The sequence below is a fragment of the Triturus cristatus genome, chromosome 3_2 (genome assembly GCF_964204655.1).
Source record: "Triturus cristatus chromosome 3_2, aTriCri1.1, whole genome shotgun sequence".
Lineage (NCBI taxonomy): Eukaryota > Metazoa > Chordata > Amphibia > Caudata > Salamandridae > Triturus > Triturus cristatus.
The window spans coordinates 868856779-868884190 of NC_140584.1; the positions used below are offsets into that span (position 1 = coordinate 868856779).

The 27412-nt window shown below is 45.8% G+C and overlaps 1 protein-coding gene across 1 annotated transcript in view; it reads left to right on the plus strand.

Moving 5' to 3' along the window:
* TP53I13 (tumor protein p53 inducible protein 13) overlaps positions 1-27412 on the plus strand; it is a 143801-nt gene that overhangs the window by 71687 nt on the left and 44702 nt on the right. The window contains exons 4-6 of the mRNA XM_085649209.1: positions 14490-14548; positions 18808-18886; positions 24560-24688. Of these exons, the coding sequence (XP_085505335.1) occupies positions 14490-14548; positions 18808-18886; positions 24560-24688 (267 nt within the window). The remainder of the gene's footprint in view (positions 1-14489; positions 14549-18807; positions 18887-24559; positions 24689-27412) is intronic.

Below are 27412 nucleotides of genomic sequence, written 5' to 3' on the forward strand. Positions count from 1 at the left end.
TATTTTTACTGAGTCCCGATGCTTGGCTCGTGGTATCTCTGTCTCTGACCACTCCCCTATTCTCACGACTTTAACCTTAGGACAGGCTAGGCGCCGCAATACCCTCTCTATTAACCCTTGGGCACTTAAAATACTCCACATTAGGGAGGCACTACTCAAAGACACTGACTGTTATTTTGCAGAAAATGTAGGGACGGTCATCTCCGCTGGGGTACTGTGGGGGCGTTTGGCGCTGTCATTAAGGGACTGCAACGTGAAAGAGGCTTATTGCTAGATCAACCAGTGAATGATGTGGAGCCCACGCCCTCACTTCCGTAGTTACTGCCCAATTGTACAATCCCACCTGTTTTACATGCTATTGGTGTATTCATGTCTCCTAGCTCTTCCTGTTTACCGATTAGATGGCACCCTGGTTCATATCTGGGACAGCTATGGTGATTATTGTTTCATCTCTGTATTGTACACTGTGTCATTTTAATATGGACCTGCCTACTGATTTGTCATTGCCTTGTACTTTTTCTTTCTTTTAATAAGAATTGTTACACAAATTAAAAAAAAAAAAAATAGCAGTACCTCATCATTTCGAGCAGCCTGAGGAAACAATCTATATGTGAGACAGAGCATCACATAAAAGGCAAATCAGAGAAAAATGGCTTTTCCCACATATACCCCTTCGACAAGACCTGCATCGGCAGCCAAACAGTTAGCACCCAAAGTCGACATACCCCATAGAGCAGAGAGAGCCCAAATGCATCTACTTGGAATAACCATCCCCAGTCCCGCATTGAGAGCGACCCACAAGCCCCCACCACAATTTAAGACATAGTATGACATGGCAAAGAAAGGATTCTGGGATGCAACAGGTTAGTCATTATCGCTCAGTCTGTCCTCCGGTCGGTCTGCAGACCCGGGACCTTGTTTGGGCTTCTTCCCACCCACATGTTTCGCAAATTTTAGGGCGGACTTGGCATCCGTAGAATAGTGGGCAGTTCCATCAAATGAGACTTTGAGTTTCGCAGGGTATAAAAGTGAGTAAGGGTTTTGGACCTGCAGCAGGAGACGTTTGGCAGGCAAGAACTCTCGTCTCGCCGACTGCACTGCAGGCGTAAAGTCAGGGTAAAAGTAGATCTGATTACCTTTGTGCGTGATGGTGCCCTTCTCATGAGCCAGGCGAAAGATAAGATCTCGGTCCTGATAGTTCAAGATCTTAGCCAGGATGGGTCTAGGTGTCGCTCCAACCGATGGTTTCGGAACCAGGGTGCGATGTGCTCTCTCTACGGCAAATACTGCAGAGAGTTGGCCCGCGAAGAGCTCGTGAAGGAGGTCAGCCACAAAGGTCTCAATCTTGTTTATGGCTGTCGTTTACGGTACACCCGTGATTCGCAGGTTGTTACGGCGCGACCTGGTCTCCAAATCTTCATTCTTAGCGCGGATTATGCCCAACACTTTGTCCATATGCAACAGTTGTTCTTTGGTTTCCACTTGGAATTCATGAAAGCCGGAGGCTCTATTTTCGAGTACATCCAGTCGTGTCTCATGGGAACCCACCTGTGTCTTTACGGCATTGAGTTGGGCAGTCAATGTGTCCAGCTTGGTGGCAATATTCCGCGGACTGGATCTCATTTCAAGCATCTGAGTGTGCAAATCTTCACCGTAGTCTTCCGCCTGGGGTTCCGATGATCTCTCCGCAGTCCCCTCTGGGTCTGACTCCGTGAGCCTCGTGGTCCGCCTCTGATCAAATGTTAGCTTAGGTTGTTTCGCATCTTGTTTCCCCATGGTGTAGGCAGGTGTTGCTGATCGTGCGTGCACAATACACTGGCTCATCGCAGAGCACCCAACGTGTGCAATATGGGGCCTATGCTGTGCTTGGAGTCTAAAGGGATGGCGCAATCCCAGCCCTTCCGGCCTCAGTGCACTCCCGCCACAGACCGCACAACAAATGCGAGCCTCCCGATTGAGCACCAAGCCCTTCGGCGTGCAAGGAGGAGGTCACGTGCAACCAGCAGACAGCAACCTCCACCATCCAGCGCAAGCGACAAATAAGGTCCAACAAAAGATAGAGAGGGGTCGCAAAGATACTAGAGCACACTCCTACCAGTCCCCCGCCAGTCTTGCAGGTGACTCTGGCGGCAAATCTTCCAATATCAGTGTCTGATCTCCTGCACTCCTGTCGGAGCCCCTACGCAGTGGATACTGAATGGGAAAATGGCGCCCTGTCTCCACACGACCAACACCCCTCACGTCCACCGGGCTCTGCAGCGGTGCCTCAGATGCGGGCCGCACTGGTGATGTCCTGCGTGTCGCAGGTATACATTAAGTGGCCTGGCGCTATAGGACTTGTGCCTCCAATGCTCGGGCCGGCAATGCTTTCCTTTTATTATGGCGCCGCTGCGCCAGGCCCGCACAAGAACAACGGGGCGAAGTGGCCACACCGTAAGCACATGTGGGCTCGCTCCTCACCTTCGCAATCTCGAGCGTCCGGCAGCCAGCTCCTCCGCTCACACAGTCCACAACGGGTGCCCACTGTGGGCACGGCCCCCACCACGTGGCGCGCCGCGGGCTCGAGTGATCCGGCCGTTCACCAGCTGGACAATCACGCGAGGACGGGTCCGTCTCCACTCGGACTCAGATCTCACTGCTGGCGCCGCGCATCGGAAAGCAGGTCAGCTTGAACGAAGCACCTCCGTTCCAGGAGTACTCGGGCCATGATCAGTTCAGCAACAGCGCTCCAATGTCCAGGATAATTGCAGGATTGAGTCTCAGCCGGCGGAGCTCGCTCACAGAGCGGCCATTCCGCAGCTCAGCAGGCCACGCCCCTAAGGCTAAACTTTACTTAGCATATGTGACCTGGGTCCACAACTAGGGCACCGACCCCAGAGGGGCGCTGCGGCTCCCAGCAGCCTTCCTGTGAATTAGAGCCAAAGAAAAGTATGGGTTTCACCCAGGATGCTGTTCTGAGCAAAGGCGGACTCGGAGTAACATTGCTCTGTCCCTCCACCCCCAGCAGCAGTCTGGGGCAAGCAGACACTGCTCCCACCATGCCCACAAATAATATCTCCGGAGACAAATTATTAGCAAGAAATGTCCTGTCTGGGAGGTTAGTTGCCTATAATTAACTCTAAGGGAACCAGGAAGCTAGGAGAAAGGTGACTTCTGCTATTAACAAGACCATAAAAAAGACTAATCACATTTAGCTGTGTATCACATGTGGTGTCGGGTCAGCACTGACACAGGTGTATACAAATCATTATTTGGAGAGGATACAAACAGCCCAGCCCAGAGAAAGGAGAGATCCCAATCCGCCCTAAGAAACCAGATGAGCTGCCAGACTACGTAGAGCAGTGATGGAAGGTTAGCAGCCGGAACCCCTCTCTAGTGAGAGCTACAGGGGAAACAACCAACAAAAGGGGAGGAGTTGCATTGCGCCATACAGAGCGTGGTGCTCCGCTTTGCTCCTTAAACATAAATTTAAAGTGGCACAGTTTATAAATCAATAAAGGAGCACGTAAAATCTTAAACAATTAACAGATGCTGCTGAAGTGGGAAACATGAGGTGTTGATGGAAGGCACACGGAGATTAAGGGGACTGGGTCTGGAGGCAGCGCCATGCACCAACGAATGGCAAGGAGACGGCAGAGAGAACAAGTGCGGCTGCTCAAACCCGAAATAAATGGCACAATGCGCGCCGCTGCTGATTAAAAACAGATGGCCCCTGCGCGCCGCTGCTGGCTCCCGAGAACAGAACGCCCTGGGAGTAAACATTTCCCAAAAAGCTGGGACATCCACAAGCCTTTGGCCAATTGCGTGCTAAAGCCAGACGCAAAGTCAAATAGCGTGTGAGCACCACACACACGAGTTTCTACACAAGCTGAAGTGATTCCAAGAGGCCAATATCCTAGAGCAACACATGCGCGCAGCGCTAGGCTTGACCTAAAAAAAAGCCCACAAAGACTGGTCTGGTCATAGACCAGAACCTATGGACGACCCCTATTGTTCTGGCCATGCGTAGCAAGTGTTGGCTACCTGAAGGGGAATGGGCACAGGGCCACAGATGGTTAAGCACAGGGAATGGCCACCTGAAGGTTGTTTGCAGAGGGAGTTAGTCATGTACGGCAGGATAGGCGCAGGGTCAAGCCCTGTGACGAACTTCCACTGTGCATGACATAAGGCTGTGCACAGTGACTGTTGGCTGTTGGCAGAGAGCTGGGCCCTGGGAACTTTTGGATGAACATAACATCTGGGGAAAAACAAAGGATAAAGTGAAGTTATGTCTTTGTTATATGTAACACCTTTACATGTTATAAAAAACCTCAGCAATTCATCAGAAAACTACAGATACAGTGAAGTTATCATTACAGATTAAAACCGAAAAACCACTGACATTTATAAGTTATGGTAAGGCCCGCAATTCATAACTTGCACACCATATGCAAGGCTTGTGATCTCACAGTATTTATACCAGTAAATAACCACATTTAAAAGCAAAATGTAATTGAATAACATACTCAAATCAATAAAGTATACTACATTCATAGCACTCTCTGTCAAGTGGTAAGGTAATGTGATTTGCAATTTTATCTAGAAGATGATTTACAACATGTATTATTTCATCTGTTTCATTAAGCAAGACGTCATGCACCCTGTATTTAGTGCACCAGTTAGAAGTAAATTTGTTTTTATTTAGCACTATTTTAAAGATTGCAATAAAAAATGTGATACCCTTAATCAGCCAAGTATGCGTCAAAAAAATGAACAAGCATTTGCAATGCAATAGGTCTTGCATTATTAAAGTTTTAGCTATTGATGTTGCATTATTTAGCAATGCCAATAGCTCAAACTTTAATAATGCGAGACCTCACGTGCCCACCTTACATGAACGTAACGTAAACTCGGACTGTAAATCACATTTAGAACCACCCCACAGTGAAAACAATCGTGATTCGTTCTCATTTGTGGAGAGTCACAACGCGCTGTTTAGGCATTTCTTTTTAGGTGTAAGCATCGATTAATAATAATAACCGTGATAACCATAATACTATTATTGTTGTCAGCAGTGTGAGTGTAGGAGACCGCATCTGTAATATTTGCTAGTTTTCTCTGTCTTTAGCTAGCTAGTATGCAGAAAATACAAATATTTGCGATCCACGTGTATTTTTGCCCTTATTAACCCAGGTGAGGCCTCCTCTGCTGACGGTGTAGAGTGAGACAGCACACAGACTGTTTAGAAATAAACTCCCCGCTCTTTGCTTAAACGTGGAGACACTGTTTCTTTGTTTATGAAAGTTAATTTATGTCCAGGGGGAGAGGATGTGACGTACTGCCAAGAGCTGCCTACTTTGGAATTGGGAAATCAGGTTTTAGAATGGTTAATCTGGCTCTCCCCATGCCACCCTGTGTGCCCCGGAGGATTTCAGAGGCTGACGGATTGAATGATTAACTTATCTGTCTACTCGTTTCCCCTCAACCCCCTCTGCAGCCCAAAGACCCTCACTGAGGACCCCAGAGGATGCACACTTCCTGACAGGGTATCTCAAAGGCAATCTAATCAATCAGTCGAAATTGGTTGTTTGCCTATACACCTCTCCACTTTCAAATGTCACTAGCCGCTATTGTGTAAAAGATGTGCACAGCTTATATTCTACCTCTAATACACACCTATATCTTCTCACCAGTGTACACACCAGGAATGCCAAATAAGTTAGTTTAAATAAGCAATGACCAAATGCACAGAGCATTGCATTGAAGACATGTAATCAGATGTGGGCAAAACTGTAATGACACCAGCGAAATTCATGATGTAATTATTGAACTCTGTGTTATACGAAATTAGCAAAAAACTTTTGAAACTTTATATTAAGCAATTTTGCTTCGCTTTTTTAGCGGACATGGATATTACATAGAAAGACTCATGTGATACCGCTAGTATCTCACTAAGACATTTTGTGTTCAAACTAGTCTCCTGCCATTGCAGTGCAAGGTTTTTTCACACAGGAAGCTCCTTTAACCCCTTCGCTGCTGCGGACATTCCGCTGCAGCGCTGGGGGGGGCAGGGGGGCAGCGCGGCGGGCCTGTGCTCATGACGGAGCCGCTCCGTCATGAGCCACAGTTGAGCTGTGCTCATGACGGAACGGTTCCGTCATGACTCCGCCCATTTGCGTTGTCGCCCCGCACAGGCGGGGAAACAGCGCCGCGCAGGCGGAGCGGCCGCCGGCAGGATTGTCATGACGGAACCGTTCCGTCATGAGCACACGACAACCGTGGCTCATGACGGAACGGTTCCGTCATGAGCAGGGAAGGGGTTAAACAAGAAGTGGCCGAAAGCTTTCACCATGCATCAGCCAAGCAGTACCGCTTGGAGTCGAGTCATGTAATGAACAATGTTGTTGAAAAAAAGAACTGTCTTTAGCCAGTTAGATGGTTCTGTGCAGTGCTACGGAGATTACACTATGTGCAGCTGTCCCCTGAAGGTATGCAATGTGCGGGCTTCTCACAGGTATACACAGAAAACGTATGAGGCAAGGGAATCCACAACATAATGTACCGCAAACAATAAACATTTCTTTACAGGGGCACACAATAAGCAGGTTTCTCAAGATACACAGCATAGGTGCAGAAGTTTGCTCTGCAAGAATCGGTCTCTCCGGGGGCACAAAGTAAACGGGGGGGGGGGGGTTGCATTCTATGCAGATTAGCAAACCTCATTTATTACGCGGACACAAACTGCCAGTTCTCCCCGGAGTACACAGAAATACATATTTCAAGAGTTCAAGAGTGTTGGTGGTGGGGGGGGGGGGGGGTCCCTCCACCCTGCTGCTCAAGGGGGGTGTGTGTATATCTATCTATCTATCTATCTATCTATCTATCTATCTATCTATCTATCTCTATCTCTCTCCATCTCTCTCTCCAAGAAAGAAGTGACTCAAACAGATAGATTCACCAAAGAACAAAAATATATTTCCACTACAACTTTTCAGCTTCCGCCTTCCTCAGGTAGTACAAGATGGTTTGCTCTGTGGCAGCACAGATGACAGCTGAATTTTCAAAAAGCATCATGAGTGAAGATTCCATTTGGAATGTGGAATCAATGCAGTCCTGAGAGCTCTTGAGATATGCAGTAATCAGGTTGTGTTGTCAGTAATGTTCAGTCCATCTGGATGCAGTGATTTTAAACGGTACATCCGGAAGTTTTCCCTGGAGTCCAGTAGTTCTTCCTTTGAAACATGTTCCACGGGGAAAATCTTCAAATCTGATAGTGAATGGTCCACAAGGTTAAAATGATTGGCTACAGGCTTGTCAATTTTCTTATTAATTATTGCAGATTTGTGGTTCCTGAATCGTGTATGGAGGTCATTCACTGTTTGGCCTACATATTGCTTTTTACAGCTTTGCCGTTGGCACTGAATCACATAAATAATGCATGTTGAGCGACATGTAAGATGCTGCCTTATTGCATAGGTCCTTCTCGTAACAGAACTAATTACAGATGATGTTTGTAAAAGATATTCACACGTGATGCACCTTTTAGAGTCACAGCAATGAACCCCTGCATTTGTTACAGCTTGCTTGAGTTCAGCTCTCACAATAAGAGATCGTAAATTTGGAGCTCTGCGGTAAGCAAGACTGGTGGTTTTGGAAAAATCTTTTGCAATTTTTCACAAGTGGACAGTAAGGGAAATGTTTTTTGCATTATATTTCTGTAGTTAGGAGCTGATGGATGATAGTCAACTACAAATGGAGTTCTGTCACTTTTGTTTCTGCCGTTGGTATTCCAAATAAGTGCTTCTCTGGGTAACTGCAAAGACTTGTTCATTTGTTGCTGTATGATATGCAGAGGATAGCTTCGCCTTTTAAATAATGTAGCAAGCTCCTGTAGATGGTATTTACAGGTTTCCTCATTGCTGCAGATGCGTCTTATTCTGAGTGCTTGGCTGTAGATGATGCTCAGTTTAGTGTGGTGTGGGTGACATGAAGTCCAGTTTAGATACAAATGAGCATCTGTAGGCTTGTGGTACAGATCAGTTGTAATTTTGTGTTCATGAATGGTGAGTAGCACATCCAGAAAAGGGAGATGAGGATTCTGTTTAGTATTGCTGCTGGTAAATTTGATGGTAGGATGGATATTGTTGATATAAGCTGTAAATTGTTCCAATGTTCTACTTCCTGAATTCCATATTATAATTATGTCATCAATGTATCGTAGCCATACCAGTGGTTTGATGCTAGAAGTGGCAAGTATACAGTTCTCTAGTTTGCCCATGAAGATATTTGCATAGGATGGAACCATCCGAGTACCCATGGAAGTCCCTTGTATCTGCAGATAGTGTTTACCATTGAATGTAAAATTGTTGGATTTAAGGATAACTCTTGCAAAGTTGGTAAGCACATTTTGTTGATGGCTTTTTCACAGTTCTTTTATTAAGAGCTTCAGATAGTGCCATAAGCCCATCCTCATGTGGTATATTGGTGTATAATGATGTAACATCAAATGTAGCCAGAAGAGTATCATCATGAAATGTGTAGGTTTGGTTTAATTTTTCAATAATCTGAAGGAAGTGACTGGTATCTTTAACAAATGATGGAAGTTCCTGTACAATGGGCTGGAGGTGCAGGTCGACAAATAAAGATAGTCTCTCAGTGGCTGTGTCATTGCCAGAGATGATGGGATGGCCAGGATTGTTCATTTTGTGAATTTTGGGAAGCATATAACATATGACCTGCAAATGCAATCTGAGGTATATTGGCATGACTTCACGCAAAGTCAAAACACGATTAAATGAACACCGCAGCACTTTTCGATGCCAAAAAACGGTCACAAAGATGATGCGCCATTTCTTAACGCTGGGACATAGTGAGAATGACTTCACTTGGTCAATCATTGAAAAACTGCCCAACCAATGCAATGAGAAACAACTGTTGAAAACAGAACAACGATGGATTTACCGATTGTCAAGTGTCAGCAAAGGATTAAGTGAGGAAATCCCGTGGTGATTGCTAACATGTGTGGGACCCCTTACATAATTTTTAACGTCCATGATATTTATTGGTATCTACTCCATAAAGTATACACATACCAATCGAGAGAATAATCAAACGTAATTCGAGATGGAGACTCGTAGCTTAAAACTACTTACACGAAGGGACACTAGGGTGGGTAGTAGAGACCGCACTAACACGGGTTTTTGTAACAACCCTATACCGCATGCAACGCGGATTATATTAAGGTAGATGTTGAACGTTTCTTGATCAGGGGTACCCCCGAGGCAGATGTAGGGATCACGTTTCTACCTATAGATAACAACTTCCTAATGTAACAACTGTTGGATATAAGAGTAATCACCGCATACACATACACACGAGAACAAGCCTGTGACATAAACACATATGTAATACGGGTTTTCAATGTTATCTGATAGCGGCAGTTCCGCACCATACACCCGATTTCGAGTGACCGGGAATATAACTTAATCGAACGCAATACAGGTTCCCTTCAGTGTCCATCATAGGTGCAAATATATTTACATCGGTCCTGCAGCCTACAATTCCCATAAACTCACTATGGACGCGACAGTAGCACCCATGACGTATGCACGTCCATTCGATTCTCCACATGACATACCGTATCCAATCACATAATACGCTGTCTACGTAACCCGGAAGAAGGACGGAAGCCCACTAACTATTTAAAATCACCACATACACTCTGATTTCACACGGCGGCGCGGCAGTGAACGCGAGAGGTGTATCCACGGTGTCCGATCTTTGACGAAGTAAGATGCAGCGGATCCGATTGTGTGTCTGCCTAATGAAGCGCGTGTGTGTGTGGGTGTGACTCAATACTGCTGTACAAACATGCGGGTGGTATGAGAATGCTTAACATTTAAACTACCTTCTGAAACCTTACGCTATCATGAGTGTCTTGAACAATTGTATAACGACAGGGGTCTTTGTTAATTTGTTATTTTGATTTGGCCTCACAAACCAGCAGATCCGAACATATATAACCGGAGCTAATTCCAGTTACGGTTTTGCGGAAACATTGCAGATTTCTGCACTTGAGAACACATGAAATACTACCATATATATGGAAGGGCCCAGTATTAACTTCTAGAGTACGGGTGATGCAGCAAAAAATCTCGCAGCCCTCAAAAAAACTCATGAAAGTACGTGATTTACTGATTTTGTAACCACACGATCACCACTATTTTTGAAACTTCATTGTTTTATACCTCTAGTGTGTGACTACAAGACTGCACCACAAGTCACGTGACCCGCATGGTGCAATCTAGCACCACTCAGTAGGTGAGAATGGATAATTGATGAACACAGTTTTATCATTCAACAAGAAGGTGTAGGTTTGGAGAGGATATCTGGTTCACACACGTTGCACCGATTGAATATTCCCCAGGTTTGCCCCCACCTTTTTGTAATTTATCACGGGGTATACAGGAAATTACAATGCTATTACCCCCGAAGTTATTTGGATATCGTATTTGAGAGTTGAGATTCGACCGGGTAGGGGCAGAGAGTTTTGTAATAGTCACACTCAAGTCAGATGTGTGGATTATGACACAAACAAACACAATGTAATAGATGATATCGCACCTATCACGGGTGGAGTGATATAGCCACATAGATTATTATTATAGTCGTCACTATGGGTGTTAGTCCGGAATATAGTTCTAACATGTCGTTGACACTATTTTCTCCTTCCAGAAAATCTACTGGACTTCAAACTTTAGGTGAGTGCAATAGGCCTCATTTTTTTATCTGGGTTTGCATGTAGTACTTGATCAAACTTGAGTCAGGGAAACCAACTACTAGACAAGACAGCCCTGAAGAAGGCCCCAGACCCTTGTGGGCTCTGTGCGCAGGCCGAAACATGTTGGCATAATAAGTGGGTACATTTGAAACAAGAATTTCAAAATAACCCCATCACAGCACACGCTTTTTATTTAGTACCCCAGGTACCCCAAGAATAAAGTTTCGAATCAGGGGTATACCTCGAGGTATTTTTAGAATTTATCACTGAACTGGTTCCCTGCATAACCAGAGAACATTTATATAAGAACTCCCATTACATCTTTTGGTTGAGTCCGCCCAGGTAGTACCATCTTACCTGGGCGTGGAAAGACGCCAATGATGAAGCATGTCACTATTAGTGAGTGAGGCGTCTTCTCCAATATCTGTGGATATCCCTACTCTTCCCATGGGTCAATATATTGTTTATACAATTGACTCGAAACGCCTATTGAACCAAAATCGAGGATATAGTTATCAGCAGTTGCTTTTGTGATATTATATCAATGGGGGACTTCTCAGTGGTAGAGGTGTCTCCTGTGCGACTTTGTTTAGGGGGGGTGTCTAATGGGGTCTTGTTGATGTCGGTGGTGGTGGCAACTTGGCAAGGTAGACCTGCCTTCTATGTCGGCACTGCGGTGATTGCTTTGGGCTACAGGAGAGCCTCCTGTGAGATTCCAAAGGGTAGGGAGGCAGCACGCGGCTCTTACCTGCACGATCTCTCCCTCCGCGCTGATACTTGCCCCCTCCGCGCTGATACATGCCCTGCATGCCGGTGGTGTAAGTGGGGTAGTCCACCGTTGGGTCTGGACTCAAACAGCACTACCTCCACAAAGGCAGGCGGCCGGGGGGCCCAGGGGCGCCACCAGCAGCAGAAGCGGCAACAGGGCCCCTGGGGGCCCCCGTTTTCGGACCTTCATCGCGTGGGTCCCTTCCGGGACATGTTCGCTGAGCTGCAGCGGGGGTGCTGTGCCCTGTCCTGGCGCCGAGTGCAGAAAATGCCTCTTCCTTCCGGGCTCCGTTGCAATACAAAACAAACAAGTTCAGAAAAACTGCACGGCGTGCAAAGTGGCACACTTGCTTGTGCAGTAAGTTTCCGAGAGTGGGGGTGGGAGCTGAAGCGTAGTTCAGGAGCTCGAAGGAGCAGCAAATGGGCACCGGTAATATGGTGGGAAACAGATCGGTAGTTTATATAGGTGGGAGGCAGAGTTTGGTGGTGGGAAGACATTAAGCAATAACGCGAAAAGCAGCGTTGGAGTTCATAGAAGGATCGATACAATCTCCAGGGGTTTGAATGGAAGAGGCTGCAGCAAAGTACAGGATCACCGGACTTCAGTATTTAGTGGCAGGTTCGGGATTTTCAGTTGTTCCGCATAGACATAGGTGTGAATGCCCGTAATCGTTCTCGTAAACGTGAATAAAGAAGTCGATACCCGGCGACTATTGATCAACGTTCGGGCGAGTACAACAGATTTATGGAGTAAGTGGTTTGTGCAATAATTAAAGTAAAAAAACAAATCAACCTTTCAAAATTTCACATATTAGTAAACCCATCACCACCCCATCGCCATGGCCCTGCCGAATTTGAAGGTCTGGCATCTGTGGGGACATCTTCGGTATGGACATCCACACATATCCCGATAAACAAGGACATTGATGTCTGTGAAGCTATTTTCCGGAAAAGACCCACCTGTGGCTGGGCACGATAATTTCCCTTCCCACGGCCTATTGGTGTCTATTACGCGCTTGGTGCGCATAATAGACACCAATAGGCCGTGGGAGGAGCAATGCGCCCGCCTCGGGGCAATTACGTGCAGTCTTTTACAATAAGACGCACGCAAAGGCCAATGGGGGAGCTGAAAAGGAAACGCACACGCACGCGCATGTGCGATTCCTAGGTCAGCTCAGATTCCCCGTTTTTCACCAACAAATTGCCTCGCGCTGCGCGAGCACTGCTGCGCAGTGCGCCACTTGGCGCGAGACCTAAAAATGATTGATAGAAATCGCTATTTTCAAACTCACTATTGTTGCATTAAGCTTATTGTACCCTATGCCTTCCACATAATGACTAATATAGATGGAAACACCCGAGGAGCTGAAGCATGCCTAAAGTGTGCTTACATTTAAGGAGTAGGGGGCGAAAAAAAGTTGCCACACAATTATTTCAAGATGCAAATGCCTGTTTTATCATTATGCCAATTGTGAGCCCTGGCAGCAAAAATGTTTTTTTCTATTTGGATTATCTTTTCTCTTTTTTGTTGTAGTAAGGGCTGTACATGGATGGATGTTAGTTAGACATGGGTTGATAACTGGAAGCATTCTTGTGTATGTTGTTTGGCCATGTGAATATAATTTGACCATGTGTGATGACCATTTCTGGTTTTATGGTGTTTGTAAAAATGCATTAGAGCAAATCAGTACTCTGTCCTTATAGGTGTTGTGTATCTGAGCCATTTGCTGAGCTCTGATCTGCAGTACTGCCTCCTATGGTCACAGAGCCTGTATCTAGGAGGTGCACCTCTGCACCCGCACCATATACACTGGATTCTCTCACTCAATAGATGCTCGGGTAATAGGGGGTTATGATTACACATTATAAGGTTAGCCATTTCATCGACTCCTGAAACATGAGTCTGTGTTTCCCTATTACTACTGACAGTTGTAACACACAGGTGCAGAACTCGCCATTATAAGCCTCAATTCCAAGGCTCCCAGAACTGCTTCGTATGTGGTTGGTATCTATCACAATTCATTAAGGATGTAGATCTAAGCATCTGAGAATAACCATATAAGAAGCTTCAAATGAGCTGCTATTCTTGTTTTGAATATATGTGAACCCACAGATTGCAGGCAGTTTTTACGGTTGCATTGCTGCTGCACAGCATGCAATTCTGTTGTGCAGGGTTAGGTTGTACTGCTGCTGCACACATTGTCAGTGTTCTGAGTGAGGGCAACTTGCACAACTGCTGTGAAGGATGTGCCTGTACTGTGAGAGCGTTGGGTGCACTGCTGCTGCACAGGCTGAATCTAAACTATGAGGGAATCTTGCATTGCTGCTGCAGAGGCTGCATCTGGTCTGTTTGAGGTTTGGTTGCACTGCTGCTGCACAGGCTGAATCTGAACTGTATGAGGGAATCTTGCATTGCTGTTGCAGAGGCTGTATCTGTCTGTGTGAGGTTTGGTTGCACAGGTTGAATCTGGTCTGTATCAGGGAAGCTTGCATTGCTGCTGAAAAGTCTGTGGCTGTTCTGTACGTTCGGGAGACTTGAGCCACCACTGCGCAGACTATATCTGTTCTGTGTAAGGCTAGCTGGCATGCTGCAGCACCTATTGGAAGTGTTCTATGTTAAAGTAGCATGTACATCTTCTGCCCCTGCTCTACCAGTTCTGTGTGTACATGGGAAGCTTGTACTGCTAACGTTCCTGTGGTATGTGTTCTGCATTTTACAGAAGCCTCAAAGTTTTTTCACTGCAAAAATCCAAAAGAGGTAGCATTGTCCATGCTTGCATTTCATAGTAGCAGGGCGGGTTTAGTGTGTTCTCTTTTGCTTGTTGGCAGTGCTTGCCCTAAGGTAGATAAGTGTCGTGTGCACGAGAAGGCAGGGCACAACAGGTGGTGTGTGAATGACACAACGCTGTGCGATCGACAAGGCTGAACCTCGCTCTGTCACTAAATGTTTTTTGTTTTGCAGGAGGCCCGCCCTTACTGTATGGAGCGAAAGATCAAGTACAGCGTATCCATCCCCAACAGGTAGGATATAGCTGCAATAGCCCCCTGACCCTCTCCCCATCACCTTATGTGATTACTGTAAAAACGCAGCTCAAGGTGAGTTACTGTGCCCCGTCGCTTTATGCTCGAGGTGGGTAACTGTACCCCATCGCTTTATGCTTGAGGTGAGTTATTGTGCATCTTTGCTTTATGCTCAAGGTGAGTTACTGTGCCCCTCGCTTCATGCTTGAGGTGAGTTACTGTGCCCCTCGCTTTATGCTCGAGGCAAGTAACTGTGCCCCCTCGCTTTATGCTCCAGGCCAGTTACTGTGCCCCCCTCGCTTTATTTATTGAGGTGAGTTACTGTTCCCCTCGCTTTATGCTTGAGGTGAGTTACTGTGCCCCCTCTCTTTAATCTTCAGGTCAGTTACTGTGCCCCCTTGCTTTATGCTTAAGGAGAGTTACTGTGCACCATGGCTCTATGCTCAAGGCCATTTACTGTGCCCCCTTTCTTTATGCTTCAGACGAGTTACTGTACCCCCCTCGCTTTATGCTTGAGGCGAGTTACTGTGCCCCTCGCTTTATGCTTGAGGCGAGTTACTGTGCCCATCGCTTTATGCTTGAAGTGAGTTACTGTGCCCCTCACTTTATGCTCGAGGCAAATTACTTTGCCCATCGCTTTATGCTTGAGGCGAGTTACTGTGCCCCCTCGCTTTATGCTTGAGGTGAGTTACTGTACCCCATCGCCTTATGCTATAGGTGATTGACTGTACCCCATCGCTTTATGCTGGAGGAGAGTTACTGGGGCCCCTCACATTCTGCTCGAGACAAGTTACTGTGCCCATCGCTCTATGCTTGAGGCGAGTTATAGTACCCATCGCTTTATGCTCGAGGTCAGTTACTGTGACCCTTCGCTTGAGGTCAGTTACTGTGCCCCATCTATTTATGCTCAGGGCGAGTTACTGAGCCTCCTAACTTTATGCTTGAGGCGAGTTACTGTACACCATTTCTTTATGCTCCAGGCTAGTTACTGTGACCCTTGCTTTATTTATTGAGGAGCGTTACTGTGCCCCCTTTGCTTTATGCTTGAGGAGAGTTACTGTGCTCCATTGCTCTATGCTCGAGGCCATTTACTGTGCCCCCTAGCTTTATGCTTGAGGAGAGTTACTGTGCTCCATGGCTTTATGCTCGAGGCCATTTACTGTGCCCCGTCGCTTTATGCTTGAAGTGAGTTACTGTGCCCCCTCGCTTTATGCTTGAGGTGAGTTACTGTGCCCATCGCTTTATGCTCGAGGCGAGTTACTGTGGTCATCGCTTTATGCTTGAGGTGATTGACTGCAGCCCATCGCTTTATACTTGAGGAGAGTTACTGTGGCCCCTCACTTTATGCTCGAGGCGAGTTACTGTGCCCATCGCTCTATGCTTGAGGCGAATTACAGTGCCCATCACTTTACGCTTGAAGTGAGCTACTGTGCCCCCTCGCTTGAGGTCAGTTACTATGCCCCATCTCTTTATGCTCAGGACGAGTTACTGGGCCCCCTAACTTTGTGCTCGAGGCGAGTTACTGTATCCCATCTCCTTATGCTCAGGGCGAGTTACTGTGCCCCCTCGCTTTATGCTGGAGGTGGGCTACTATGACTCAGCGCTTCATGCTCAAGGTGAATTACTGTACCCTCTCGCTTTAGTCTGTGGGTGCTGCTGCCTCCACCTGGTCTCGAGTTTTAGTGTTAATTCTACAGCAGTGGTGAAGTCTTAGTCAACTGGGCTGGCTCTCAACAAGTCAGAACATAGACTTGAGTTCAGGAGTACTCCACGTATATTTATTACTTCAAAATGTAATTTTATCAGGTGGATTAACAAAGTGGGTTGATTCACCTGCCGCAGGCTTTTCAGTGTGACCAGAAAGATGCAGGTAAACACTCCTGAGATGAGTGCACAATTCAGGTGCAGAACACCCTTCCAGCAGCTCCTTGCGATTCCACAGGAAAAATTAGACTAGCAGATAATTCCTCAAAACTGTTAAAGAGTTGTCAAATTGGAACAACAGCAACTCCTTTGTCCTGGATGAATCTTTCTGCAATAAGCTGGATGACTTTTTCCAATGCAAGGTCGACCGTATCTTTCAGGTATTCCCCCAGCAGTCACCCAGTACGGACTCTATTTTTAAACTGGAAGAGTCCTCAAATTCGGGCCTTTTCACGGGTCGGGAGGCACCTCCCCACTTTTGGGAAGTTTTCTCTTCTCACCAGGGATAAACCAATCCCCCTTATGAGCTCCATCAAGTCTGGGGCCCCTACTGGGATCATTAATAAGTTGGCTTGCCAGGTGACTGGGCCACTTAAAGATATACTGAACCAAGTACTGAGTTCGGGGTACTACCACGACATTTGGAAGAGGGCCTCTATTCTTCCTTTAGTGAAGAAACCCTCCTTGGACGCCAAGCTGGTGGACAGTTACAGACCAATCTCCCGACTCCCTTTCCCGGCTAAGGTGCTAGAGAAGGCTATGAATGTGGAAATGTTGACATTTCTGGACACCCATCAATTGCTGGTCCCCGCTCAATATGGGTTTAGGGTTGTACAGAATCCGCACTGTTGGTCGCATCAGAGGAAATTAGAGTTAGGGTGGACAAGGGCGGCAGAGCTGCATTAATTTTACTTGCTCTCTCGGCTGCCTTTCATACGGTCCACCATGTGCTTCTCATGAAACGCCTGCATTGCCTGGGCTTCAGAAGCACTGCACTATCGCTGCTAAGCTCTTTCCTCAAAAACAGGGAACAGTGGGTCGAGGTGGGAGATGCAAAATCCAGCTCCTTCTCCCTCTCCTGCGGGGTGCCTCAGGGATCGGCACTTAGCCCCACACTTTTCACTGTGTACATCACCCCCCTGGTGAAGCTTATTCTGAGCTTTGGCCTGACCGTAATATCCTATGCGGATGACACTCAGAAAGTGGTGTCCATTTCATCTTAGTTTGAAAATGATGGCAACAATTTCTGCAGCTGTATGGCCGCAGTTGCAAGCTGGATGAAGGAGAATTGTCTCAAATTAAATTCGGAAAAAACAGAGGTGCTGCTCTTTGGGAAACAGACTTCCTTCTGGAATGGATCCCAAGCCTTTGCAGAAGGCAAAAAACTTGGGAGTCACTTTTGACACCAAACTATGTTTAGATGCTCAGATCAATGCAGTGACCTTGGGGGAACTTTATGCTTTGGGTTCTCAAAAAAATTCTCCTGTTCATCCCAACGGATTCATAGACGACCGTAATGTTGGCCCTTATAGGATCCAAATTGGATTACTGCAATGCCCTTTACCTGGGCTCGTCGAAATATCTGCTTAAAGGATTGCAGTCCCTACAGAATGCGGTGGCCACACCCTCTTGAACATCCCTAAGTTTAAACCCGTATCTCACCTGCTACACGACCTGCATTGGCTAACGGTGGAGAAGAGAATCTCATTTAAATAAATAAATAAATATAGAGTTTTATATAGCGCAAACTAGACCCGAGAGATTGGGTTTGAGAGCGCTTTACAGGAGCACCAGTTTCGTTACATGAGGACACATTCATTTTTGTTAGGCACGGGGAGATTAAGTGATTTGTCCAGAATCACAGGATGTTGAGCGTCGCTGCCGAGACTCTAACCCGGTTCCCCAGCTTCGAGGTCGGCCGCTCTAGCCGTAAGGCTACATCCTCTCCTCATTTAAGGCTCTGTGTCTAATACATAAGGCTCTTCACTGTACCGGTCTTCTCTATTTTCAGGAACGATTCACCTGGTATGCGCCCAGTAGGACACTAAGATCTAGCTCGGCGCACATGGTCCTGATCCCCAGAATCAAACGAACAAACTGGGGCAGCAGAATGCTGACCTTCCTGGGAGGAAAGTTATGGAACTCTTCCTCTTACCCTCCGGTCTCAATCTAGCTTGCAGCTATTCAGAAAGCAGCTAAAGACCTGGCTCTTTTCTGCTGGTAACAATAAAGTGACTCAGACCTAACTCGGCTTGCTGCCATGTCCTCAGTCCTTGATCCGTCTAGCGCTACAACCGGGTAATGCACGCTTTATAAAATCACTTAATTCATTCATTGATGTGATGCTTTCTCCATGCCTTTTTTCCTCATCTCACGGGTCCTTCCTTTTTCCACGTTTTCCCACTCCACTTTTTGCCACTTTTCCCCTCTCTTCTGAAAACCTTTATTTCCTACTTTTGTTTTTTCACCTTACTTATTTCACTCTTCTTACTATTTTTTCTGCTTTTCCGCCTCCACCCTCACCCTTTTTCTTGTTCTTGTTTCATATTGTTTAGTGGTCCTTACAGACCAAGAGGAGCCCGATTCGGAGAGTACAAGTTCTGCCCTCCACAGCGATGGGTGCGTAACCTGCAGGTGAGTGCTCGGGCGTCCAGGTGCACGCAATGCCTCTCACATGAAACACACAAAAGCTGGCGCGCGGGGTTCCAGGTGGTATAAATAGTACGTGGGGCGGGCCTGCATGTGAAGCTTTGCAAGGGGTGTCTTGGGCCCCAGTGCAAGTATGAACAATGGCCCACCGACTCCATTTTGGGAGTATAGTACAACCAAATTTGTGGTGCAGTGACCCCTCGCGCCTCTGGGCCTCGGTGTCACTCTGCCAACTGCACTTATGACTGCTACCTCCCCTGGGTTGCAGTGGGCATAGTGTTGCCGTGCATCACAAAAGCATTTGTCTAGCAGCTTAATGGACATGCAGCAGTGATATCAGTGTCTATGTGTTACAGCAGGTGGAGAGTGTTTGCAGTACCTGAGTGTCACTGATGCTATGGGTAATTGGAAAGAACTTAATAAAAGATCTGGAATCCTTGCGTCTAAGGGTTCTAAATGGACGATTACCACAAGATTCACCCCCGGCATGGACCTACCATTCATCTGGTAATAAATCCCTGATTGATTATTAGGTAGTATCTCTCAGTGTATTTCAGAAGATATCATCTTACCGGATTGCAGAACCAAATGGGAGTGACCATAGCCAACAAATAATTGAGTTAAGACTTCATGCAAAGACAAGGTACGGCAACCAATATTTTAATACTTGCAACCTTAATTGAAAAATACAAACTGCGGAAACAACTGCTATACTTATGTTTTGTGGATTTAAAATCAGCTTTTGACTGTTTAAACCGGCAAATTCTCTGGCGAAAATTAGAAAAACAAGGAATCGGATTGGCCATCTTAAAAGCAATTCAATTACTATATAATTGTTTTTTTTTTTGCAGAGTTTTATGTAGCACAAACTTGACCCGAATCGGGTATCAGAGCGCTTTACATAGCACCAGTTACGTTACATGAGGACACACATTCATTTTTGTTAGGCACGGGGAGATTAAGTGATTTGCCCAGAATCACAGGATGTTCAGCGTCATTGCCGAGACTCAAACCCAGTTCCCCAGATTCGAGGTCAACCGCCCTAGCCGTTAGGTCAACTCCTCTCCCTCCCTCTAATAAGACCGGTACTAGGGTTCGATTAGGCAAAGACACGCAATTATCTCGAAATATTGAAACATCTCAGGGTTTAATACGAGGGTGCTTTCTAGCTCCCTACCTATTTAATTTATTTTTATCTGATTTAACAAAAGTATTAGATAATGAGATCGCTCATCCACCTAAGTTGGCAGACAGACAAATCTCAAATTTATTATATGCGATGACTTTATGAAGTCAAACAAAAATAGGATTACAATCTCTGATAAATAAAATATCAAAATACTTAACGGAGAACAGGATGGTAATAAATGAAGCTAAAACAAAAGTAATGGAAGTTGATAACAAGGCATTGAAATGCAATAAATACCAAAGGTATTTGCAAAACTGACAAATAGAACAATTTAAAACCTATAAATATCTGGGTGTCTTGTTTGACGATAAGGGCTCATTTTGTCTACATAAAGCAGAGCTGATAAAGAGAAGTAACTCCCTACTAATGGCATTTCGTACACTGCTGAGTTCTCTGGGGGGAGGGGGTCCTAGTTACCTCCCACTGTTAAAGGTAATAAATGCAAAAATGCTGCCCAGTCTTACATACGGCAGCGAAGTACTCTGCGGCAAGGACTCCATATTAAAATAATGCTGTTACCAAAGTTTTTCGATTTCTGTTTCGGCTCCTCACCAATGCACCACCTGCACAAATTAGATTGGAATTTGGTATATCCAACCAGCAAATTGCAAGGATGGGTCAATATATAAAAGTATGGAAACGAATAAGAACTAATACCTTAAATCCAATGTGTTGCTTACTCTGGCAGGAAATACAGCAGAATCAAAAGCTACAATTTCGAAAGTATTTACAAATTGCACTGAAGAAGTTATCGGCACGCGAGGTTTGGGAAATGGCTATAACACCAGCATCCTTCAAAAAGACTATTAACGGAATAACAGAACGATTGTCGCTGTTGGAGGATAAAGAACTACTTACTAAAAGAGCACATGCATGGATGGCCATAAATGAGTACAAGATGCTCAGATCGCAGCCTCATTTAGAGATGCCTTGGTCTGCAAGATTACAAAATGTATTTATTAAAGCAAGATTCGGCCATCTTCCAGGATCAACTCGTGCAATGTCATGGCTGAGACCGTCTAAGGCGGCTCCTTGTAGACTGTGCAATCAATGGGAAGAAAATATGATCCAATTAGTTTGTATATGTCCAGAAATGAAGGAAGAAAGGAGATATTTAAAAAGTTATTTTAACATACGAGGAGTACGAACTTGTAGACAAGATCTGGTAATTTGTTTTAAGCCGAATGACATAATCATGAATGCAAATTTTGCAAACTTGTTGATACTAACAAAAGAGAAACTAGGAGCCAGTGATTTGAGTATAGTACATTTGGAAGTTTAAATTGGTCTAATTTGCACCGGACAATTTGCACATAAATTCTTATTTCATGGGGTGTATTCTGAATAAAAAAAAATTAAAAAAAAGTAAAAGAATTGTAGATTTGTAATATAGAGGAATTAAATTCGTCCACAGTATTTTCTCTTAGTTTTTGGAATTGAGAAACAGTTTTTTTAGGGTTGTGTAATTGATTTTATATTGTATGATCTCAATTAATCAAGCAATAAAGTGTTTTGATTTGATTTGATGCTACGAATTGGCAGTGCCTGTACGTGTCAAATTTGGTGAAATGGCTGGACCTGTGCTCGACAGGCATTCTAAGTTGCAATAGTTCTGACTGTTTAAGCAGATAATCTTGGTTGCCTAAAACATTGTTTGTGCCCTGATCATGTTAATTCTGCAGTGCCTCTGGGTAGCAGGAGCGGTAGATCTGTAGGGCCCGCATGTCACTACGGAGTGCCAGTGTCTGTGCGTCTTAGGCACTTTGGATGGCAACGCACGTTTCTGAACAGGTCAGCAGGGCATGTGTTATATGCACAGTGATTTTGTGTGTGTGGGGCATAGGTCTTTGACAAGCGCAGTGGGCCAGGAGTGTCTGTGTGATTCACAAACATGGTAGATCAAAGATGCTGGTGTGTCACAGACACATTGGACTGGCAGTGCTCTATGTCACACTAGGATGTTGGTGCCTGTGCTTGTCACACTTGGAGTGGGAGAACTGTACCTGTTGGTTAGCAGGGCTTTTTTGTGTGTTGGTTTGTGCCTGGTAGTCACGGTTGGTAGGCAGTGTCTCTTTATGTTGGAGACACCGTGGGTCACCCATGACTAAGTGTGCAGCAGGCATGAGACTCTGCCTTGCCTACGTGCGGCAGGCGCTGTGAGTCTACAGTACTCCAGATAGTAGAGGGAGCCTGTGTGTGCCGCTGGTTCAGTGGATCAGAAATGTCTGGCTGTTTCAAAACATTGAGCGCGCAGTGCTTGTATATGTTGCAGACGTTTAGAAGTGCTTGTGTGTCTCAAGTACAGGGTGAGCCTTGTCTGTGTGTACCTGCTTCTTGTGCTCGATATATCCTCCGTTCACTCAGTGTGTGAAGACATTAACCTCTTAAGTTACTTCACTGCAGCTAGAAGCTAAGACCTCCTACTTACACACACACACACACACACACACACACACGTCTCCCACAATGTAATTGCCAGAGTGTAATCACCCTAATCAGATTCACTAGGACTGGGAACTGCAACTCATGCTCCGGGTGCATAGACACGTTGAGCTATCTTTCTATAGTGATAATCTGTGACCCAGAGGTTACTACTAGATCTCAGCAGCAGGTGTGTTCACCCGTTGAGCTAGCTGCGTTTTTGAGGTTAAACTAGTGACCTGACACGGATTCCCCTTACTTGCATTATATTCAGGCCTCTACAATTTCCTAGGTCCTTCCAGTCTAGGTGTTTTTTCTTTGCCGTTTTCTTGTAGCCTGATTTATACTAATATAAATCAAGGACTATAAGTCCCAGAATGCAAAAAAAGAAAACCCTACTCTGGATGAGCTATCCATGCAAGGACCCGAGATACTTGAGAGCTCTGTGTAATCTGTTGCACATAGGGCCACTGGAATTATGCGGCAAGGAAGGACCAAATTATGGTGCAAGAAAAGGCAAATTATGCAATGGGACTCATTTTGTGATATTATTACTTCACTATTTTGCCATATTTGCATTACTTAACACTGTCTGGGCATAGGTTTCTCATCATTAGTACCAGTTTAACCCCGTAATGTAGCAACAAGCACCAGAAGGGTACCAGTCAGCCTTTGCAAAAGGGCCTTCCACTGCGCTGCAAAACGTCGTCACATTTTTAGTAATTTTTGATCCATTTGAGCTAGAAACACTTTTTTTGTTGAGCTCTGCAATCCATAATTATGCAGAAAACTCCCTAGCCGCAAAATCGCATAATTCCAGAGGCTATGGTTATACTGGGCAAGGATGAATTAATTTGTAACTTTAGGGAGGAGGGACATGGTTTGCCCTTACTGACAGGGGGCCTGAAAGTAGAGGCCAAGGAACTGGATCCCAGAACTCTTCAGGCATGCTGTGGGTAGGAGATGGTGGCTGTGCATGGGCTGGGATGTGTTTGGGTGCACGTGCAATGACCCTTGCAGGAGCCCAGCACAGGCCATTCCTTCTCTCTCACTCGGTCGCTTCCACTGTGTCGGACACCACCTGGTCAATTTTCAGATGACTTCCCTTTGAAACGCTTTTCTGTAGCAATGACAGTAGCCAGGTAGCAACCTCTAGAAGCGTCACTTGTGGTGTTGGCACCTCCACCCTCCCATTGATGTAAACTGAGCTGCTTTGTAATTGAATGATTGCCTGTGCAGTCATCCAATCATAAAGCTGCTCAGCTTGAAAACGAACCGCTTCCAGTACACGCCGCCTGTGATGCATCCATTCAGATCTGGGGGTGTCAGTGCCTTCTGCGGTGTGTCTCACCCTCAGTGACTGTGACCCAAGCCCCTTCATCCCCCTCCTCTAGAGATCAAACACAGCACTGTGCCCCAGGCAGGCACTCGCAAGGCATGTTAACAGTCACTGGGTACCTGTCCCCGTCTGGGCCTCGGTGCCACTGCACCGACTACACCACTGCAAGCTACACCCTTCTACAAGTGTGCCTGGTACTTTGCCTCAGCTGTGCTTCCTCCAGATCTCAGATGCTCATCATGTCGCCCACTGTTCCTTTCCCACTGCAGGCACTTCTTTCTGTTTGCCCATCCCTCACTGATGTGGTTTGTGGTGTATGCTTGGGGTGGAGTCGATCAGCTTTGAAATCATTGCTTAGAGCGAAGAGTAAAATGTTTGGAAAAGACGGTTCCCTAGCTGAGATATTAATGCTAGCTCCAAGTGACAGTGGAGCTAGTGCCTCTGAAAGGCATGCAAATTAGTAGTTTAACAACCATTGTATTTTGCAGTCAGTAAATGTGACAGTATTGTAGAACTGCAATTGAGCCTGCGTGGTATACTGACAGGGAGGGTACTCCCATGCCACTGCTTGTGATGTTAGTGAGCACAGCCAAACAATCCGGCACATGGCATAGCGCCACATCTGATCTGTCAACAGTTTATCACAGCTTGAAATAAAAATGCATATCTATATTTTTAATCTCTAATTGATGACTTGTTGTTTTCCCAGCATGGAGCTGTAGCTTTTCTGTACCATCCATGTGTGAATCCACGCCTGAAAGAAGATCTCTGCCTCCTGGCCCGGACCTACTATTACAAGCACATAATCACTCCTCACGTCGGTCTCACCAAAGATCGGGTAAGAAGATCCCTTTTAATTTCTATTAAGCATGGTAGAAGATGGAAATTGCTACAGCTTTCCCAGACAGTAAAAGTGTATTGACTCCGTTCCTGTGGCCAGACACCGAAGTGCGGGTGGATGGAGACAGGGCCGCCCTTGCAAATTCATTGATGGCCTTGTTAGCAAGGGCCTGCTGATTAGTTCTTCCTGAGCACTGCCATTTGGTTAATGGCCGGGGTGGGGTTGCAGTTTCTGTTGTTCAGTGAGAAAGTTTCTAGGCAGGGCTTTCCTGAATCAAGTAAGCTGATGACAGACCAGTGCAAAGCCTTCACACTTCATTGGGACTATGTTTGTGGATAGTCCTGCTTGGAGCCAGCATCATCACTATCCGCTGTGAGAGTCATTACCGTCTACACTGCAGCCAGAAAATGACTTTTGAAAAGGAACCACCTCAAACGGGTTCCGGGACAGTAGACAGTGGGTCAATATCCCTTGTCTGGAAAAAGAGTGTAAAAGAGGGACCCAAATCAACCTACTTCTTTGTAGCTTGAAGTTGTTGGTCAAAGAAGGGAGTGCTCTGTATTGTACTCCAAAAAACTGCTGTGAGATCAGGGCTGGTGTCGAAATGACAGGCAAACTTGCAGAGGTGAGAGGACATCACCTGACCTCTGCACAGCTTGCTGGAGAAGTTGTGAGGCTGCCTAGCTCATAGACTGCTCAGAGAGGGAAGGAGAGTGCCTGGCCCTGCAGAAGAATAGACTGTCAAGGAGGAGAAGCCCAGCTGTGTTACTGGCATGTGGAGCATCTAGAAGAGTTGAATTACATCAGGAGCAAAGATGGCGCTGACTCAAGTCATGAAGAGTCCACTACTATCCCAGCCTGATTCATATGGCACACTGTGTGAAGTAACTACCAACTTGCCATTCAACACTCCTGCAGTTTGATTGGAGGGAGGTTTGCTTCTGCTACCTATAGTGTAGGGCCGCCTGCAAGAACAGTTGTTATGGAAGATCTCCCCCCCCAGCCCAGAGGCACCCTTGCTGAAGACGAGCATCTTCTGATCTGGCCTGACATGCGCTTTGTCCCAACGACCTGAGTGTGGAGGGAGACCACCATCTGTGGTCCCACACCGCTGACTGCTGCACAGTGCAACTCCTCACCAAGCTCCGTCCACAGTAAACCGGGCACATGGGGGCTGAAGATCAAAAGACTGAGACTAAATATAAGCCTTCCTTTAGCAAAATTAACATTTAATCCACAGTGGACTGTAGTAAGACAGAATGTGATTACAAGAGGTCAGTTTTTTATTGAGCAAATATAAATTCGACGTAGAGCACATTCTGTAGCCATTCAATGTCTTACATTTCTTCGACATAAATAGTTATTGTTTTCTTCAGTTAACAGTTCTCCTGATGGTGTGGGCCTCAATGTATTTCGAGGCCAAAGTAGCGTTTTTAAGGGGGAAACCATTAACCGGTTGTAATATAAGCAACACAGACACCCATAAACAAATATAAACCTGTGACTAGTGTTTATACTCTAAGTGCAAGATTGTCATCTTAAATGCACAGCAGCACATTTGAACATTAATAAATCTGACCTAGCACAGTTTGCTCCTAATAAATGGTAAGAGGATATGTCACAGATTATTTATGGCAGTGTCCCAATTTATGTCCTATGTGCGAATATTTAACAGATATGCATACAAGGTTGAGAAAAAAGTGTACTAAAAGTATATCAGTGTAATCAAGTGAAAAACATTAATTACATGGTTTTAGTAAGTCGGGTTGCCCAGTGGGGCAGAATCTCCCACTACTGTGCAAAACTAGTTCATAGACAGGCAATCACTGTTTTTGTAAGACAACCTTGTCTACCATTTAGTAGATCCGGAACAAGACAGAAGGCGACTTCAGAGAAAGAGTGTTATGGGTTAACAGTACTAGCGCAATACTTGTATCGGGAAACCACTCAGTAAAACTCCCCTCCCATTTTAGTAAAATCCCAAAGTATTTTATAAAGAAAATATGGCCCAAACGACGCAAATTGTCAGTCAGAGGAAAGTTATAACTTCTGTAGGCTGGTTCTCCTTGCAGTCACACAGCAGGACTCCCAGAGACAGTCTTCTTCTTGCTTTCAGTCATACCAGAGGGGCTGGATGAGAGCCAGTCGTCTTCTCCAGGCAGGTACAGTCCACAGCTGCCAAAACTTCAGAGTTCATGTAGCAGTGCCTCTGGTTTGTGTCTCCATGGCAGACTATCTCTCTCTAGTCTTTCAGAGTCTGCCTAAGCCAGTACCCACTCCTCTCCTTCGCAGCACCCATCACAGTCCTTGGTTTTGACGCCATACTCCTCTGAAGGGTGCCCTTCCTGAATACCAGTAGACACAAAGTATGAGGTAGATTTGTCACTCACTTTCCAGTTACAAACCCATTCTTCACCAAGTCCAACGCCAGACTAGTTCCAACTGACCGACTGGTTTGCTTCACAAGAAGCGTTCTTGGATGCTCTCTGGTGGTACAGTTGAGCCAACTGGAGGATCATTCGATACTGAACCATTTGTAGAACAAAACACACAAGTCTTGGTTGGAGTGGGTCACAAGGCCAGGCACAGTTCAAGTAGATGTTATCCACTTCCAAGTCCTGCACCACGTAAACCCGTGTGGGTGGCTCTGTCTGCCTCATCAGACTTCCATCTATGATTCAGTCTGGTCTCAGCAGCTATCATGACCCCCGCCGCCCCCCC